Source organism: Phoxinus phoxinus, assembly GCF_949152265.1.
Source record: "Phoxinus phoxinus genome assembly, chromosome: 3".
Taxonomy (NCBI): domain Eukaryota; kingdom Metazoa; phylum Chordata; class Actinopteri; order Cypriniformes; family Leuciscidae; genus Phoxinus; species Phoxinus phoxinus.
The window spans coordinates 43,547,631-43,565,309 of record NC_136878.1 but is presented as its reverse complement, the minus strand read 5'-3'; the positions used below and the strand labels follow the sequence as shown (position 1 = coordinate 43,565,309).

Genomic DNA, 17,679 nt, shown 5'->3' with positions numbered 1-17,679 from the left:
AAACTAAATGAAAAAAAAAAAAAAAATGAAAAAAAAGTCTAGCAATTAGGTCAAGACAGGAACAAACAAATCATACTCCTGACAGCTGGGACCACACTAAAATATTTTAAAAATCTTATAAGATTTTCAAAATGTGAGAGACCACAAACATGACAATAAGAAATCATAGATTTAACCGTTTTGTTCCTCTAGTGTGTGGAGTGCTGCGATAGACTGCTTTTGGGTCATTCTTCAGAAACGTCCACTTTTGGTATGGCAAGATGTCTTAAAATGCATTTCTTTTTTTAACATTTAAACGTACACCACAATATTAGATTATCCTATGAATTTATGAATACACATAAATGACAGCTTAATGATTTTTATATTTTTGTCCATTTATTTAAAGAGTGCATGTAAAAAAAAATTGTCACTGCCCACTAGTGTTGCCTTACTACTTTTGCCAAAGTAGTAAGGCAACACCAGTGGGCAGTGACAATTTTTATGAACGCCGATCCTAGTGCGCTGGACCATATGAGATTCTACACAGTTCAGCGCACGCCAGGCCCGTGCAGGGGGACGGGACAGGGGGCGTGGCGTGACGTGGACGGGCCTGGGATGTGCCATGGCATGGGCGGACCTGGACCGTGGCAAGGCGTGGGCGGACCTGGACCGTGGCAAGGCGTGGGCGGACCTGGACCGTGGCAAGGCGTGGGCGGACCTGGACCGTGGCAAGGCGTGGGCGGACCTGGACCGTGGCAAGGCGTGGGCGGACCTGGACCGTGGCAAGGCGTGGGCGGACCTGGACCGTGGCAAGGCGTGGGCGGACCTGGACCGTGGCAAGGCGTGGGCGGACCTGGACCGTGGCAAGGCGTGGGCGGACCTGGACCGTGGCAAGGCGTGGGCGGACCTGGACCGTGGCAAGGCGTGGGCGGACCTGGACCGTGGCAAGGCGTGGGCGGACCTGGACCGTGGCAAGGCGTGGGCGGACCTGGACCGTGGCAAGGCGTGGGCGGACCTGGACCGTGGCAAGGCGTGGGCGGAGACGACCCTTCAGGCGGCCATGGCGGAGACGACCCTTCAGGCGGCCATGGCGGAGACGACCCTTCAGACGGCCATGGCGGAGCAGCCTCCATGGTCCTATCAAGGACCCTATAGCTTCCCCCCAAAATTTTCTTGGGGAAAATTATGAGGTTATCTATAGGAACAGACACTGGTTCAGGAACAGACAGAGGTGCGGCAGCAGCCATCTCGGGGCGAGACTCTGGCGTGGCGGCGGCCATCTCGGGGCGAGACTCTGGCGTGGCGGCGGCCATCTCGGGGCGAGACTCTGGCGTGGCGGCGGCCATCTCGGGGCGAGACTCTGGCGTGGCGGCGGCCATCTCGGGGCGAGACTCTGGCGTGGCGTGAAGCTCAGTCTCTGACTGGGCAGACGAGGCGTGAAGCTCAGTCTCTGGCTGGGCAGGCGGGACGTGAAGCTCAGTCTCTGGCTGGGCAGACGAGGCCTGAAGCTCAGTCTCTGGCTGGGCAGACGAGGCCTGAAGCTCAGTCTCTGGCTGGGCAGACGAGGCCTGAAGCTCAGTCTCTGGCTGGGCAGACGAGGCCTGAAGCTCAGTCTCTGGCTGGGCAGACGAGGCCTGAAGCTCAGTCTCTGGCTGGGCAGACGAGGCCTGAAGCTCAGTCTCTGGCTGGGCAGACGAGGCCTGAAGCTCAGTCTCTGGCTGGGCAGACGAGGCCTGAAGCTCAGTTTCTGGCTGGGCAGACGAGGCCAGAAGCTCAGTCTCTGGCTGGGCAGACGAGGCGTGGTCAGGCGCTGTATAAGCCGACCACACACACCAAATTGCTGTGGCCAAAATGGTAAATGTTGACGTTATTGCTGGCTCAGATGTCGCGGCAGCCATTTTGTCCGAAGACATGGTGTGGAGCGACTCAGGCCAGGTGTGGAGAGACTCAGGCACAACAGACGTGACGTGAAGTTCATGGTTGACGTGAAGTGACTCAGGCTTGGCAGGCATGACGTAAAGTGGCTCAGGTTTGGGGGTTACTGTGGGATTGTGGGGCACCTCCTCCACAAAGCCCACAGTAAACGAAGAACCACTCAACAGAAGGGCATAGTCAATATATTGCTCTAGGGAGAAATTAATTTTCCCCCCTGGCAACGATGAGTGCAGCGGTTCGTTCAGCCCATGGCGGAAAATGTCCTTAAGAGCCACATCATTAAAACCAACCTTGTAGCATAGTCCACAAAATTCCTCCATATAGATTTCCAGGGGACGATTCCTCTGGCGTAGTTTTAGGAGGGAAAGGTCTGCTGGGTTCATGGTTTAGGTCAAGTATTCTGTAATGAGGGATCCACTGGAGGCAAGTTTTAAGAGAACCCATGTGCAGCTTTAATTAAACAAAACAAAAAGCATGGCATGGCATGAAAACATGACATGGACGAAGACTTACTAACAGTGGTATACAGGAAACAATACTTGACACAGACACAGGCAAACATGAGGGCTTAAATACACACAAGACTAACGACCAGACAAGGGACACCTGTGAACAATGATCAAACAATCAGACAATAAACTCATGACAAGACACATGGCAGGGTAACATGACTACAAGGGATCACATGACAGACAAGGAAGCAGACATGACGTGAACAAAACCGTGACAGCTAAACTGTTTTTAGAGATAAAACTAATTACATTCGATAATCATGAAAACAAATCTCAGATAACGGTTGACTAGGTAACAATGTGTAATTAGACCAAAGGTTCATTTTGCGCCGGAGTTCTCCTTTAATGATGTTACCCTCAAGTGCATTTTTCACAATGGACTTGATCACTCTTAGCCTGACAAGCCAGACCCACATCAAGATGTTGGGTCTGGGAACACACCATTGGCAGGGCTCAATCCGAGGGGCGGGATAAACGGTTGTCTTTCAAATTCCCTCTGCACGCAATAAGATAGCGCTACAACCAACCAGAGCAACGAAGAAGGTGACATAGTCCGAAAACATCTTCCTTTTTTAAGAATGACTTCAGTGCCGTTTTTTGCTCTTTTCTCAAATAAAAGCTTAACTCCAAGTCCTCCAGAGTCGCGGTCAAAGCCGATTCGAAAGACCGCTGTTCGCCAGCAGCAGCAGCCATCTTCTTTGTTTTCAAGTAGCAGGGAATTCAGTCGAACCGTTGCAACTCTGCCATGCCTGCCCACCGACTCTATACACAATGTGATTAGCCTGACTAGAGTTTGTTGTTTCCAGCTCGCAAGCCAACGGAGAGTTGCTAGACAACACTGGCTGCAAAATATAATTTGCTGCCGCTAGGGTGCGTCTAGATTTCTAGGCTAGATCACCCTTGGAATTACTTGACTTTGCACTTCTGTTGAGGGGTTCCTTGTTTACTAGGGGGACTGTGGATGAGGAACCCTGCAATTCCCCAGTACCTTCCATGCTGGAGCCTCTTCACATCATGGTCGCCATGCCATAGTCCCTTCACATCATGCCCGTACATTTTATTTGTATTTTTTTGGGTGGGTGGCATATGAAGCTCCAGCGGATACAGAACTTGGCCATCCACTACTCCATAGACCAGGCTACGATCTGATTTTATGTTATACATGGTGTTGGGTAAAGTTACAATATTTGGTTACTCCCTAAAAAAGTAACTAATGGCGTTACTCATTTACTTTTTTCCAGAAAGTAATGTTACTACATAAATTACGTATTAATTCAGAATCAGAATCAGAATGAGCTTTATTTGCCATGTATGTTTACACACACAAGACATTTGTCTTCTTGGTGTAAACTCTCACGTGTCCAAAACATTCACGTGTAAAGTTATGTAATAAATTACATAGAAGTTATGTAAATAAAGTTATATAAACAAATAATAAAAGGCATTCCATTTTCTCACTTGGGCTGAACTTGCTTGTTTGTTTTATTTAATAACAAAAAAAAAAGTAAGTTCTATTTTTGGCAACGGCCCTTTCACACCCAAAGTGAAATGAATAAGGCTATGTTTACACGGAAACGATCTGAAGAGAAAACAGACTGCCCAGACTGCCTTTGTGCAGCGCGATTTTATTCTCGCTGAAAGGCAGTCTGGAAACCATGGACCTGATTTTCGCCTCGTTTAGGGAACCAATCACAGAACGGGGAGGGAGCAGCAAGACGATGACGACATCTTTGCGACACAACTAAGCAGTTTGTTTATATCTATGGAGTCAACATGGCAGCAGACGCGAAGCTACCTTTTGATGCAGCCTTAGATATTGTTCTAAGTAGTTTAGATCGCAATTTTATTTAGAAAAAAGAGCAGCGTTTGGCGTTAAACCATTTCTCTACATACGTCATCTGGTATAATGGAAACGATTGGCTATGAGCTACGTACAGGCGCATTTGATAGACATTCTTAGCACCCAATAAACGGCGCCGGCGCATTCGTAAACCACGCCTCACATACGAGAAAATGCACATGTGGTTCCCAGACCCAAGTCTCAACGAGAATTGGGTCTGGCGTTAGCCAGGCTAAGTCTAATCTTCCGCTACCGCTCTTTCCATTGTAGTCGTGCACTTGGTGGATTTTTTTTACACAGCGTCTTAAGTTTAGGCTACTAATGATCTTTGCTTTCGGTCTCGAGAAACCACGCTCAAGCATTTTTTCCTGGATTCGGTCGTAGACTAACACATCGCGTTCAACAAAGCTGTGCCACAAAGCTGGCGAACGGTCTCAGCTTCAGCGCGGAGAGTAATGAGCTCCTGGTCTCTTCATTCCAGTTTGCAGACATTTTTTTGTTCTTTCTTTGTCGCACACAAACTTTCTTCTAAGAACAACAAAATACCCTTTACAGCATTGGTCCTGGCTTTTGTTCACACAGGGTGCAGAACTTGGCCATCCACTACTCCATAGACCAGGCTACGATCTGATTTTATGTTATACACGGTGTTGGGTAAAGTTACAATATTTAGTTACTCCCTAAAAAAGTAACTAATGGCGTTACTCATTTACTTTTTTCCAGAAAGTAATGTTACTACATAAATTACGTATTAATTCAGAATCAGAATGAGCTTTATTTGCCATGTATGTTTACACACACAAGACATTTGTCTTCTTGGTGTAAACTCTCACGTGTCCAAAACATTCACGTGTAAAGTTGTGTAATAAATAACATAGAAGTTATGTAAATAAAGTTATATAAACAAATAATAAAAGGCATTCCATTTTCTCACTTGGGCTGAACTTGCTTGTTTGTTTTATTTAATAACAAAAAAAAATGTAATTTCTATTTTTGGCAACGGCCCTTTCACACCCAAAGTGAAATGAATAAGGCTATGTTTACACGGAAACGATCTGAAGAGAGGGTTGTTATGTCACGTTAGGTTTTGGGTTTTGTTCATGTTCATGCTTGGATGTCTTTTATTTTGTAAACAGGCAGTCATGTTTCCTCGTCATATGATTACTTGTTCCCTGTACCCCTGATGAGTTTTATGTTTCTGTTGGTCAAGATTAGTATATTTTTGTATTTATTCAAGTTTTGTTAATAAATGCACTTGGGTTTTCACTAAACACTTATTAACTAATTATTCAAATCAAAAGTTGTTGTTAATATTATTTAATGGACCTAAGATAACATGAACTAACAATGAAAAATTGTGTTTTTATTAACTAACCTTAATAAAGATTTATAAATGCTGTAAATGCATTGGTCATTGTTTTTAAAAGGTCATAGTTCACCCAAAAATGAAAATTCTGTCATTATTTGCTCACCCAAGTTGTTTCAAACCTGTATGCATTTCTTTATTCTGATGAACACAAAAGAAGATATTTTGAAGAATGTCAGTAACCGAACCGTTGATGGACCCCTATTGAAAAAATAAATTTTATTACAAAATTTACAGATTTAATTACATATTACTCAATTTTAATTAAAGGAAAGTTCTTTAATATGTTAGACTATTTTCCAGAGGTACTGTGGATCGCGCTCCTTCATCAACCACATTTCTTTAATAAGGAATCACTAGTCAACTACTTGTCAGAAATTTCAAAAGCGTATATATCCCATTATAGTCAGTGATAATTAATAATAATAATGCGTTACAGTTATATAGTGCTTTTCTAGGTACTCAAAGTGCTTCACACATGGAAGGGGGAATCTCCTCAACCACCACCAATGTGCAGCATCACCTGATGATGCGACGGCAGCCATTTTGTGCCAGAACGCCCACCACACACCAGCTTACTGGTGGAGAGGAGACAGTGATGAAGACAATGAGTATATATGGGGATGATTAGGAGGCCATGATGGACAGAGGCCAAGTTTGGCCAGGATGCCGGGTTTAAACCACTACTCTTTTTCCGAAGGACATCCTGGGATTTTTAATGACCACAGAGATTCAGGACCTCGGTTTAACGTCTCATCCGAAGGACGTATACACAGCTGTGCCCAATCCTGTTCCCGGAGATCTAACTTCCTGCAAAGTTCAGCTCCGACCCTTTTCAGACACAACTGAAGCTGATTGAGATCTTCAGGAGCACTTGATAATTACAGACATGTGTGTTGGATCTGAACTCTGCAGGAAGGTAGATCTCCAGGAACAGGATTGGGCAGCGCTGCACTAAACACTACACAAGGCCAAAACAACATCGCACACACAGATGTGGCATGAGTGAATGAATCAATGGCTGAACAAATCAGTTGAGTTAATGAGTCAATGATTCACTCATAATGAGTCGCTCATAATAACTTGTCGCCACTTACTGACATAACAATGCAGAAAGGAAAATCTTGCATCAGTCAGGAGAACATTGTCAATAAGACAGCAAGAAAGACTTGTCATATCTTTAATGAATATAATTTTTTTTCCATATCATATATCAATATCATAATAATTAATCAATGGTTTTGTACACTGGTATATATATTTTGTTTGTTTGTTTGTTTGTTTTTGGATATATTATTATGTACATTCTTGTATACTATATTGTATTGGCCTAAAGTTCATTGGTTAATGAAAAAAAACGACAGTCTGTTTATTATATTATATTGTATTATATTATATTGTTATAGGCTAAATGTTTAACTCATTACAAAAAAAAAAAAGAAAAAAAAAAGAAATGTGCTACTGCAAAAAAATCGTCATGATTTAAGAAGTATTGCTGGTCGAAATTAAATTTGATTTTATGTATTTGTGCAATACAATTTATATGTTTTTTTAATACATCTTAAAATTGTTAAATATATTATCTTATTATATTTTACAAATATAGCATAACATTATATTGAAACACATTTTTATGTAATGTTTTAAAATTATTCTAGCTATCATAATGTAGATAAATTCAAACATAGCTTATATTGGTATACATCAGGCCTTTATTTTTATTTATTTTTAACTAATACTACGAACACAGATCTTTGTGCTCAGAACTGCAATATTTTTAATAAATATTAAATTGTGTGAATACTGAGTTGTGCTGCATTTTAGAGCCCATTTCAATAAGCGGGTGACAGAGACCTCTGGTGGTGAGATGAACGCACTGCACTGGATGTCATAAACCCATTTCACCTTAAATAATATGACACAAAATATGTCACACTTCACCTGCCATTAGTTGTTAGAAGACTAACAAGTAGCCTAACGTTTAAAATGAAAGCTCCTTTTACCAAATAAGAGATTAATCATGTAAAGCTAGGCTAGCCTACTATAATATGGCCAAAAGGTTTTTATAAAATTATAAAAATCTGTTATTTTTATATTGTTTTGAAAGTGTGGTAGTTCAGTTTGCAATAATTCCCAATTTCTAAATTGATGTCCTTTCAAAATCATTATCTTCAAATTTCTGAACTTATAAATGCGACCGCGATGAGCGCGAGGCTCAATCAATCTCGCGCTACACGATTGACATCATCATGGCGTCTTGCGCTGTACAGCTGGTGAGCATAACGTCTCCAAAATGTAACTGAAGCACTCATTGTACGCGTTTTATAATCTAATAACTTTTGTGTGGGTTTGTAACCTTTTAAATAACCTTTAAATACCTTTTTTCATTTACTGAAGCGATTTCACGCCGAAAGTTTTACGTCGTCAACCGTAATGATGTGTTTGTGCAACCACGACAATCATTTATTTTTTACATTTTACCAGATTGACAAAGTGACGAGGAGGAAGGTGGAGAAAAAGAAATTTGAAACAAACATTTTGAAGGATCCTTGTATAAAGCACCCTTTACAAAACAGGTGTGTTCAGGGAAACTCTGTTGAGACTTGGGCGTTCAGTCTCTCTCTGCCATGTCTGATTAACTTACTCTTCTCTTGTTCCTTGTGTCATGTTGTACCGTTCTTGTACTGTGTCTAGATGGGGTCTTTGGTTCTACAAGCACGATAAGAGCAAAATGTGGCAAGACAATCTAAGGCTCATCACCAGGTTCGACACAGTTGAGGACTTTTGGGCGTAAGTTCACGGTCACGTGTTTGCAATTAGACCACAAAAAAACAAGTTGTAAATTTGCTTCGAGAACACGGATTTTCAAACTTTTTGGAGTCAGGAATCCGTTACAGGGTAGAAAATCTTCCAAGGACCCCTTCATAATTATAACAGTGATTAAACCCAAAGTTAATGAGGGTGAGAGAGAGTAATAAAACACAATATGGGCAGTCAGATTGACAGGGTTATTAACAGAACAGTTATTGTAAGGGTAAGTTTATCACTGACTTTTATCATACTTTATCTTCTCTTTGAACCGCATTATGGCAAAAATGAGCACCGTAAACCGCTTTCTTTCCTGTAGGCCTACACGACTGCGTTTTGCTGACGGACTGGCAGTTTCTTTCAGTTTTTCCTTTCTCCATATTTACAATCCGTTTATCTGCTGCCTACAACTTCACTGGAAACTGGAAATAACTGGCTCCCGCTAAACGTTTAATATTTGAATTAAATAACCATTATGACAAAGTTTGCTAAAAAGTATTTCCTTCTATAGCTCAGTAGTAGGCTATTTGTCTCTAGTTAACATACCCAGTGTGTTATGGGTGTTCAAGTTTTCTTAACTATTTGACAAAAGTGAAGACAACAGCCTTTTTTCTTTATTTTCTCTAGTCGGGTAGTAGCACTGTTTTCAAAAACCCATTTTGCCAGCCGTGAAGTACTCCTTTAAAAGTTATCGTTACAAATGCTCAGTTACAATTTACACATTTCAAGTATTTGACAAAATACCAGAAGTCATGCATTTCACAGATGAGGGTTGTGGACCCAAGTTTCACAGACAGACACAGCATACGAAGTTTATTATAGGCTAAGGAATAGAGTTCACTGCTTAGGTACCATCCTGGCATTTTATTTCCCCTCACGGATAATGATTCTTACAATTTAACCTGTAGCCCCGTTTTTAGCACGGCGGTGAAAATCACGACATCCTTGCATTATGTAGAGTTTTCCTCCACTTAAACACCCAGAGCCCATAACCGAATAAAAGTAGACTAATGAATATTCTCTCTGTTATGTAAAGTTAAAACTGTGAATTCGTCAACATGTTAATGACAATTTCAAAATGACTGCTCTATCCCTTGCTTTGATTTTTCATGTTCATATGTTTTAAAGAAATGTTAATGAAACAGTCGCTGTTCAAATATTGAAGATTGGGTGATATGAACTTTTGAATTAAATATAGCCATGTGGTAAAAGGTTACAATCGCCAGGCTTTTGGCGCCCTCTGCAGCGTAATCATTACATTTTAGAAGGACTTTATAAAAAAAATTGATGCATATTTTTTTGTGCAATATAAAATGGCTTAATAGGCACTCAAATACTATTACAATTTACATTATTTTACCAGTATTGTTCAATAATATCATAAGATGTATTCCTTATCAGAGTTTTTTTTAATCTGAGCTTTATTGCCACATTATGTATGCATTTGAAGTCATTTAAAAGGCTTAGGATTTAACCAAAAAATCTTTTCATCTTTTTAATCTTCCTGGGTGTCGAAGCAGCAGCAATATGGGATGTTAAATGTTTATCATGCAACACAGTTCAAATCACATTATATAACAATAATTCCAATATGACCTTTTGGCCAAATTAAGCAACCTTTCAAACACCCACAGTAAACCTGGAGCTCTTGAAAAAACCCAAAACAATTTAAATAATCAGAGAAATCATAATAGTGCATTTTCCCCATATTGTTCAGCCCTATATGAGTTGATATTATTGCTGTGGTTGTAATCCTAAGAGCCTAGGTGGTTCTTCACCGGAAGGCCTCAACCTCTACACTTGACAGACTAAATACACTTACATTTGAATTCTCCACTAAATATTAAGGTGTCTGTCAACTTTATCTGCAAAATGTTTTTCTGATTGACTTTCAACTGTTTTCAGATTATACAACAACATACAGATGCCAAGCAAACTGTCCTCTGGCTGTGACTACTCTATGTTCAAGGTGAACGTGGTGTAACTTGCTTCTTGCTACTTTTCTTTAGTTTTTTAACATTGTGCATATATCTGTCCCGTTAATAAGTATTGTTTACAGTTCAAAACGTACTGTAGCTGTCTATATTTAGTTTTGTTAATGTAATTCTATTTGCTCTCAATTCATATATTATTCAGATTATACAATACAATTCAGATTACTCTTCCATAGTGACTCTTTGTAAAGCATTTTCTTTGTTTCTTTGCAGGATGGCATAGAGCCCATGTGGGAAGACAGAAGTAATAAATGTGGTGGCCGCTGGTTGATTACTCTAGCCAAGCAGCATAGACACACTGAACTTGACCGGTTCTGGCTGGAAACGGTCAGAGACAATATATTTGCTTGCTTTATTTAACCTTTGGATTTAACTGTTTGTCTGTTGAAAAAAGTGAAAAAAAAAAAAAAAAATCTTCTTTCTGATTATAAATTATCATAAGTTATCATTGTGTGTATGAAAATATTTATTACTTTGTTCAGAAAGCTGCTTTTGTTAAAGCCTGAACTACAGCTAAATGCATGCAGATTATATGTTTGTTTTTGTGGCAGATGTTGTGTCTTATTGGAGAGGGCTTTGGCTCCTTCAGTCGGGATATCTGTGGAAGTGTAATCAATATCCGTGCCAAAGGGGACAAAATTGCCATCTGGACCTCCAATGCGGAGAACTGTGAGACTGTTACATACATTGGGTAAGCATGCTTTTAGTTCTGTTGTATAAACATAAGCATTAGCTGTTAAATCCTGCTTTTTATGGCCAACACTTCTGCTTTATTTATTTATTTATTTATTTATCAGACAATATGAATTCATGTATGGACGCTTGTTTCCGCCATGAAGGTAAAAAGGTAATTGCAATCTATTTATCTCCCAACTGGTGTTTTTTTACACTATTGTGAGTTTACATCTCACATACCCCACCTCCACTAGAATTGTAAGTTAATATCTCAGCATTTATAATTGTATAATATAATCATAATTATGAAATATAAACATGCAATTCTGACTTTTTTTTATTTATTTTTCACTTTGGAATTTATTACTCCCAATTCAGATTGAGATTTAAACTCGGAAATGCGAGTTTTAAGGTCCGAATTGTGAGAAGAAACTCGCAATTGTGAGATAAAAAGTCAGAATTGTGTGGTTAAAAATTGCAATTTTTTTATTCCGTGGCAGAAACAAGCCTCCATACTGTATGAATGAAGGCTTACATCTGACATATATTATGTGTATTTCAGTTTTTTGATTTCATAGATTTGAACATCTTTTTAATGATGTCAGGCAGATGTAAGCATTTGACCACTCATGGTGCTGTAAACATTAATGATCATGAGAAAGGAATTTGTGCCTAGCAACCTAATGAAGCTAATTATCCATCATATCAGACGGACGGGGAACAGCCTGCAGTCCTCCGCTGCTAGGATATACTGTACAGCTGCGAGATTCCCAATGGTCTGAATCTAAAGTGTAAACAGTATTTGATCTAAAGCATTTTCTACTCAATAACAGTCAGAGCAGATTAGACGGTTGGGCATTGAGAATGGGCATTCGATTTTTTGATTCACAAGCTTGCGATTCAATGTTGATTAATTTGGGAATGTATCCGGTACAGTACATGGCAAATTTGTGGCACACCACAAAGTTTTGTTCTTGCATCAACTTAAAACCGCATAGTAGAGCTGTACAATTCTGGATAAATTGAGAATTTTTGAGATTTTCTTGTTTCTAATAGAGATCATGATTCTCCTATGAGTTGAAAAAGTGAACGATTCAATGACTCACTCACTTGATGAATCAGCCTGAGTTAAATGTGTTTGTCATTGAATCATTCATTCAAGGGATTAATTTCTTTTAAAGGCACTTGTCGCCACTTACAACGTAATTTATATTATCTTCATTTGAAGCATCAAGTTTTTTTCAAAAGGTGATCTGCTCCATTTTGGTAGTCTCCATAGACATCAGTGTTTATATCTGAACTATAGACTTTTTATTCCAGTACTTCTGTGATTTTATTTGAGTATTTGTAACGCATAACCATACTGTGGTGTTGAAAAGACTGTTTGTGAAGCTGTTTCATACCTAAACATAACAGCTTTCTCTGGCTCAGCTGCAGCACCAACACAGATTTGAGGCTTAGTAGACACTGGTGAATCGTCGCATTTGGGAATAAGATCGTGTAGGTGTTTGAATCAATCGTGCAGCTCTAAAGCATGGACTAAAAGATCGATTCTTGGGATTTAAGAATAGATATCGGTTAATCAAAATGAGAATCGATTAAATTTGAGAAATCAATATTTTTAACCGAGCCCTAGTACTTCCCTTGCACTGCACTCTTCACTTGCAGACCTCAGAAACCAGGAGTAAACATTTGCCACTGTAGATAGAAGAGTGCAGATCTGTTGGCTGTTCTCCACCAAAGCATCAGTACATGAACCTGATGTGGGCCAGTGGAGTGAGAAAAAGGAGGTGTGACTTGTAGTATTTAGTCAGTGTGATGTTGAACAGATAAACACTCAGGGGTTTTGGTGACATTCAAAATCCCTTTACTTTTAAAAAAAATGCATGTTTCAACATTTTGGACATGTATAAAGGAATGACTATATAAAGGTTTTTTTTTTTTTTTTTTTCCTACTTTCATATTGTTAAATTATTCATAATATGCATGTCCCCCCCCCCCCCCTCCCTGTTTGAGTTGTTATTTCTAAAAACAATAAAAAGTTGATAACAAAATAACAAAAATGCATGTTCCAAAAGGTCCGTTTCCCCCCTCAGCGATGCCATATATATATATTTAAGAACCGTTTTTAAAAGAAACAATTTTTTTCTACGTGTGAAGATAATTTTTAAAATCTAAAGAACCCCTTTTCACTATAAAGAAACGTTTGTGCAATAAAAAGGTTCCATGGATGTTTAATGTTTTTCATAGAACCATAGTTGCCAATAAATAACCTTTTTAAAATTAAAATAAAAAAAAGGTTCCAAAGAAGACTTGTCTGCTCTACAAGTTGTTCACTTCTCTCATATTGCTTCCCTTTCAGTCAAAAGTATAAAGAAAGTCTTGGACTGCCGCAGAAACTTGTCATTGGATATCAAGCCCATGCAGACACTGCAACCAAGAGCAACTCCATAACCAAAAACAAGTTTGTCGTTTAAAAGTGGGCTTTAGTTTGATACTGTTGCAGGGGCCTAGATGTTTATATTGGTATACGATTAGTATTCTTGTATTAAGATGTTTTTTGTTACTTTGTGTGGCTGTAACTTGTGGCATTTAGATTCACATTGATAATATGCAAGACTTTGTAAATGTTTTAGTTGTACTTTTTTGTGGTGTTGAAGGGCTGTAAAATGCGAAGGCTTTTTTTTTTTTTTTGCATTAAAACTTGATCTACTTTTGCAAATGTTTCTATGGCTGTATGCATGTGCAAAGAAAATGCTTTGGCTATATCCCTTAAGTTAAAACAAGTCTTAAAAATATGCTGCACTGTTCATTTCAAAGAAGTACGGATGGATTGAGAGAATGTTGTGTGATTTATTGGAAACAAGGAACAACCCTTTATTTATTCATGAGGAAATATTGAGTTTTTCAATAAGCTGATTTTTGTGAGTTATGTTCATGTAATCGTGCTCATTATTGTGTAGAAGCTAATCTTTCATTAACAGTTTGTAATAAAGTCTCATTTGTTAACATTAATGTTCTAACTAACTATGAGCAATACATTTGTTAGTTTTTAATATTTTTTTCATGTTAGTTAATAAAAAAAATATTTTTTTAATTTGTTACTTATACATTATTAAAATAAATTTGTTAAATGTTGAAATTAACTAAGAATAAGATTCATAAATACTGTAGTAGTATAGTTCGTTAAAGTAGTTAACTATTGTTAACTAATGAAACCTTATTGCAAGTTTCTGCCGTGTCCAGAACATTTCTTTGTTTATAGGAATATGAGTCTTAATCTTAAGGCTCTGAGCATGTTAAAGGGATAGTTCACTTTGAAATTAAATTTTGGTATGTTTTAGCTTACAAGGGCATCCAAGATGTAGGTGTCTTTTTTTCCGCAGTAGTTTCAATTTTGATATTTTTAGGTCAAACCGTTCTTGTCTGATAGTCATATCATGCAGGTCTATGGTCATCGTCTCAAAGAGCATACAGAGTCCAAATTAAAACAATTCCCCATCGTCCAAATTAAACCATTCCCCATCGTAAGTGCACATTGATGGCCTAAGAGAAAACTAACAGTATTTATATTGTTTTTACCTCTTGTAACACGGCCACGTCCAAGTGAGGCGCGGGCGCTTCCTTCTGTGTGATGTGTACGCAGACTGATGCATAGATATATACACTAGATTTTGCATTAAAGACATTCGTTCCAATGAACTGCCGTAGCCAAGGCGACATCTAGTGTATACATCTATGCACCAGTCTGCGCACACGTCACACACCAGGATGCGCTCGCGCCCTCAGATCACTTGGTCGTGGCTGTGATACAAGAGGTAAAAACGATATAAATCCCGTTCGTTTTCTCACACAAACCGCTCGTGTCTTAGGCCATCAATGTGCACTTACGATGGGGAATTGTTTAATTTGGACGATGGGGAATTGTTTTAATTTGGACTCTGTGCATGCTCTTTGAGACAGTGACCATAGACCTGCATGATATGACTGTCAGACAAGAACGGTTTGACCTAAAAATATCAAAATTGAAACTACTGTGGAGACAGACACCTACATCTTGGATGCACATGAGGTAAGCTAAAACATACCAAAATTTTATTTCAAAGTGAACTATCCCTTTAATTAAAATATAGTGGTATTTCGATTAGAACGCATTTCTCAGCACATAACTGGTGAAATGACTTTAGTGACTAACGATTGGTCACTGCACCACACTGGAAAAATGATCCATGAATATGTCAACGAACCTGGGCTGGTACAGAAAGGTATGGTTCAACTACAGTAACCATTTGTTGAATTATCAAATCAAAGCTTGCGTGTGTATGGAAGCATATGGGTAGCAATATTCAATTTGAAAAATATGCCAAATTACAATGCGATATGTAAAATGGCGATGCATTTCTATATTTAAATTTACATTTTCCATTACATTTGTGCAACGTTTGGTGCAAAATGAAAATTCCAACTATATAATTTACATTTGCCATTTCATACAATAGTTTTAATATGTAAATTATGTAAAATTGTGTCTACATTCATTGCGGTATATTTAATGAAAAGGCAATTGCAAGTGTTTTAACTGTGAGTGTAAATGCAATAACGTTTAAATTATAATTTTGCTACAGATTTAGCTTGAACGTGTTAAACATCTAATCATTTCTGTAATACATTTTAATTTTGCAACTTATAAGGGTTAAAATAAATATGTATTCAATTTACATATTAAAACTAGTCTATGAAATGACAAATGTAAATTATATAATTTCATTTTCATTTTGCACCAAACGTTTCACAAATTTAGTCATTTAGCAATAAAATGTAAATACAGAAATGCATTGCCATTTTACATATTGCATTGTCATTTTGCATATTACATTTCAAATTGAATATTGCTACCCATATGCTTCCATACATGTGTTTTGAGTGCTTGCTTGTCATGATCCTGCCAATTACGGTGTGTCTATTTGCATTAAGTGTAAATGGCCTGTCTTTGGTAAAGGCAATTACACTAACTCCGCCCACCGATGTCTGGTTGGGCGTTGATTAAACAATCTGAGTTTGCCTTTTGTAGAACTCTCTTTTCTCCCTTTTCCGATCACATATCAGTTCGGAAAAGTCATTTATTTTCAATAAAAAAGAAAATATTTGAAATAAAGTGCCTAACGACGTTTAATATTGTTTAGGGGAATGTGTTGTCCAAATAAGGTGGCATCCATTTACCGTAATAGTTTAGTCATTTACACTATTACTGCATCCTGTTCATGTACAACAATACTGAGTTGGAAGTAGTATCTGCCAGAAATAGCATCTAACAACTATTTGCACTTGTGTAAATAGCATCTAGATATTTGCACTGAGTTTAAATAGCATCTATTGCTACTTAGTGTAAATGGCCGCTGCCTAAAAATTAGCTACAAGAAAAAAGTGGATCAGCACTTATAAAGTTGAAACTAGTAGCTACTTTTGGGTCCAGGTTTTTTTAATTATTATTATTTTGGCCTTTGTTTCACCATAAGAAATTAGATATTTCTGCTAAGACATTCAGCTTTAGGCTCACTTCTGTTTGTTTTTTTTTGTTAGTGTTTTGTGCAAATTGCATTATGGAACGCCTTTTATTCTTTTGGGTTTGAAGTGTGGTGACCATTTTAATATTTCAGCCATGTTGTCGGAGGTGACTGAAATAGGAGTGACCATAGGATGACCAAAGCCAGCCAGAGGAAATGGACTGATGTCTCTGGTTAATGTTTAACCCTTCTAATAGGAACAGCACACACAGTCACAGCACTCAGCATTAATGGAGGAACTCAAAAAATGATCTAACATTCAAAGTAGAGGCAAATAAGAGAGAATAATGATTCACAAAATTAGGGTTCAGCAATACCAACAGTTTCCGTTGTAAATTGTTTGTCTTAATATTCACTAGGTGTTGTGTAAAGTGATCTTGCTTTTTTTTTGTATGGAATTGGTGACTTGATGCTTTTGTTACTAAGGTAAGTGTCTTTTTTTTCTGCATTGTTTTTAATACTTATCGGGTATATAATGCAATGTGAATAATATAAAGCTTTTAAAAATATTGTTAGCTGTGATGCCTGCCTTTGTGCAAGGAAAAGCCAATAATGTGCAATAATTGATCTACCTCGCTACGTAGCAGAGAACGATTTTTAAGTGGGGTTTAATCTGCCTTGTGTGTGGGCTCACTATACCATGAAGGCTGGCGTGTTTTCATGTATTTAAAGAGTTTTGAGCACATTTGTCATTGATTCATGAATCTACAAGTTCGTAAAACTATTCTTAAATTATTCCAACAATTTGTGGACAAATGATTTGCCGAATGATTTACACAGACATTTGTGTAATCCTTCATGAATGAGGCCAATTGCATTTTTTAGTACTTGATTACATTCTAAGAGAGCGTACAAAAAAATCTAGATTATGAGTACCGGTACATAATATTTGTCCTCAAACTTAAACTTTTATTCATCAATACTCTCTGAATTTGCAGATGCACCCCATTCTCTAAATGTTAAACCACCCTTAACCTTTTTTCCAGGGACTTGACCAGTTTTT

At 38.4% G+C, this 17,679-nt stretch overlaps 1 protein-coding gene across 2 annotated transcripts; it reads left to right on the top strand.

Annotated features, from left to right (window-relative positions):
• Positions 1-7,553: 7,553 nt before the first annotated feature.
• eif4e1b (eukaryotic translation initiation factor 4E family member 1B) lies at positions 7,554-14,183 on the top strand. Of its 2 annotated transcripts, none has more exons than XM_079606283.1 (7): positions 7,554-7,908; positions 8,120-8,211; positions 8,330-8,425; positions 10,349-10,412; positions 10,651-10,764; positions 10,989-11,128; positions 13,475-14,183. In XM_079606283.1, exons 1-7 carry the CDS (start codon positions 7,885-7,887, stop codon positions 13,587-13,589), a joined length of 645 nt encoding a protein of 214 aa, XP_079462409.1. In that variant the 5' UTR covers positions 7,554-7,884; the 3' UTR covers positions 13,590-14,183. The 2 variants fall into 2 exon arrangements, with proteins under 2 accessions (XP_079462409.1, XP_079462410.1); XM_079606284.1 differs by lacking the exon at positions 13,475-14,183 and adding an exon at positions 11,235-11,284 and having other exon boundaries at positions 7,840-7,908.
• Positions 14,184-17,679: the final 3,496 nt, after the last annotated feature.

Coding starts and splice junctions, on each gene's coding strand:
- eif4e1b (XM_079606283.1), top strand. CDS start 7,885: ATGGCGTCTTGCGCTGTACAGCTG. Junction 10,765..10,988: donor ACCGGTTCTGGCTGGAAACG/GTCAGAGACAAT, acceptor TTTTTGTGGCAG/ATGTTGTGTCTTATTGGAGA. Junction 11,129..13,474: donor GAGACTGTTACATACATTGG/GTAAGCATGCTT, acceptor CTTCCCTTTCAG/TCAAAAGTATAAAGAAAGTC.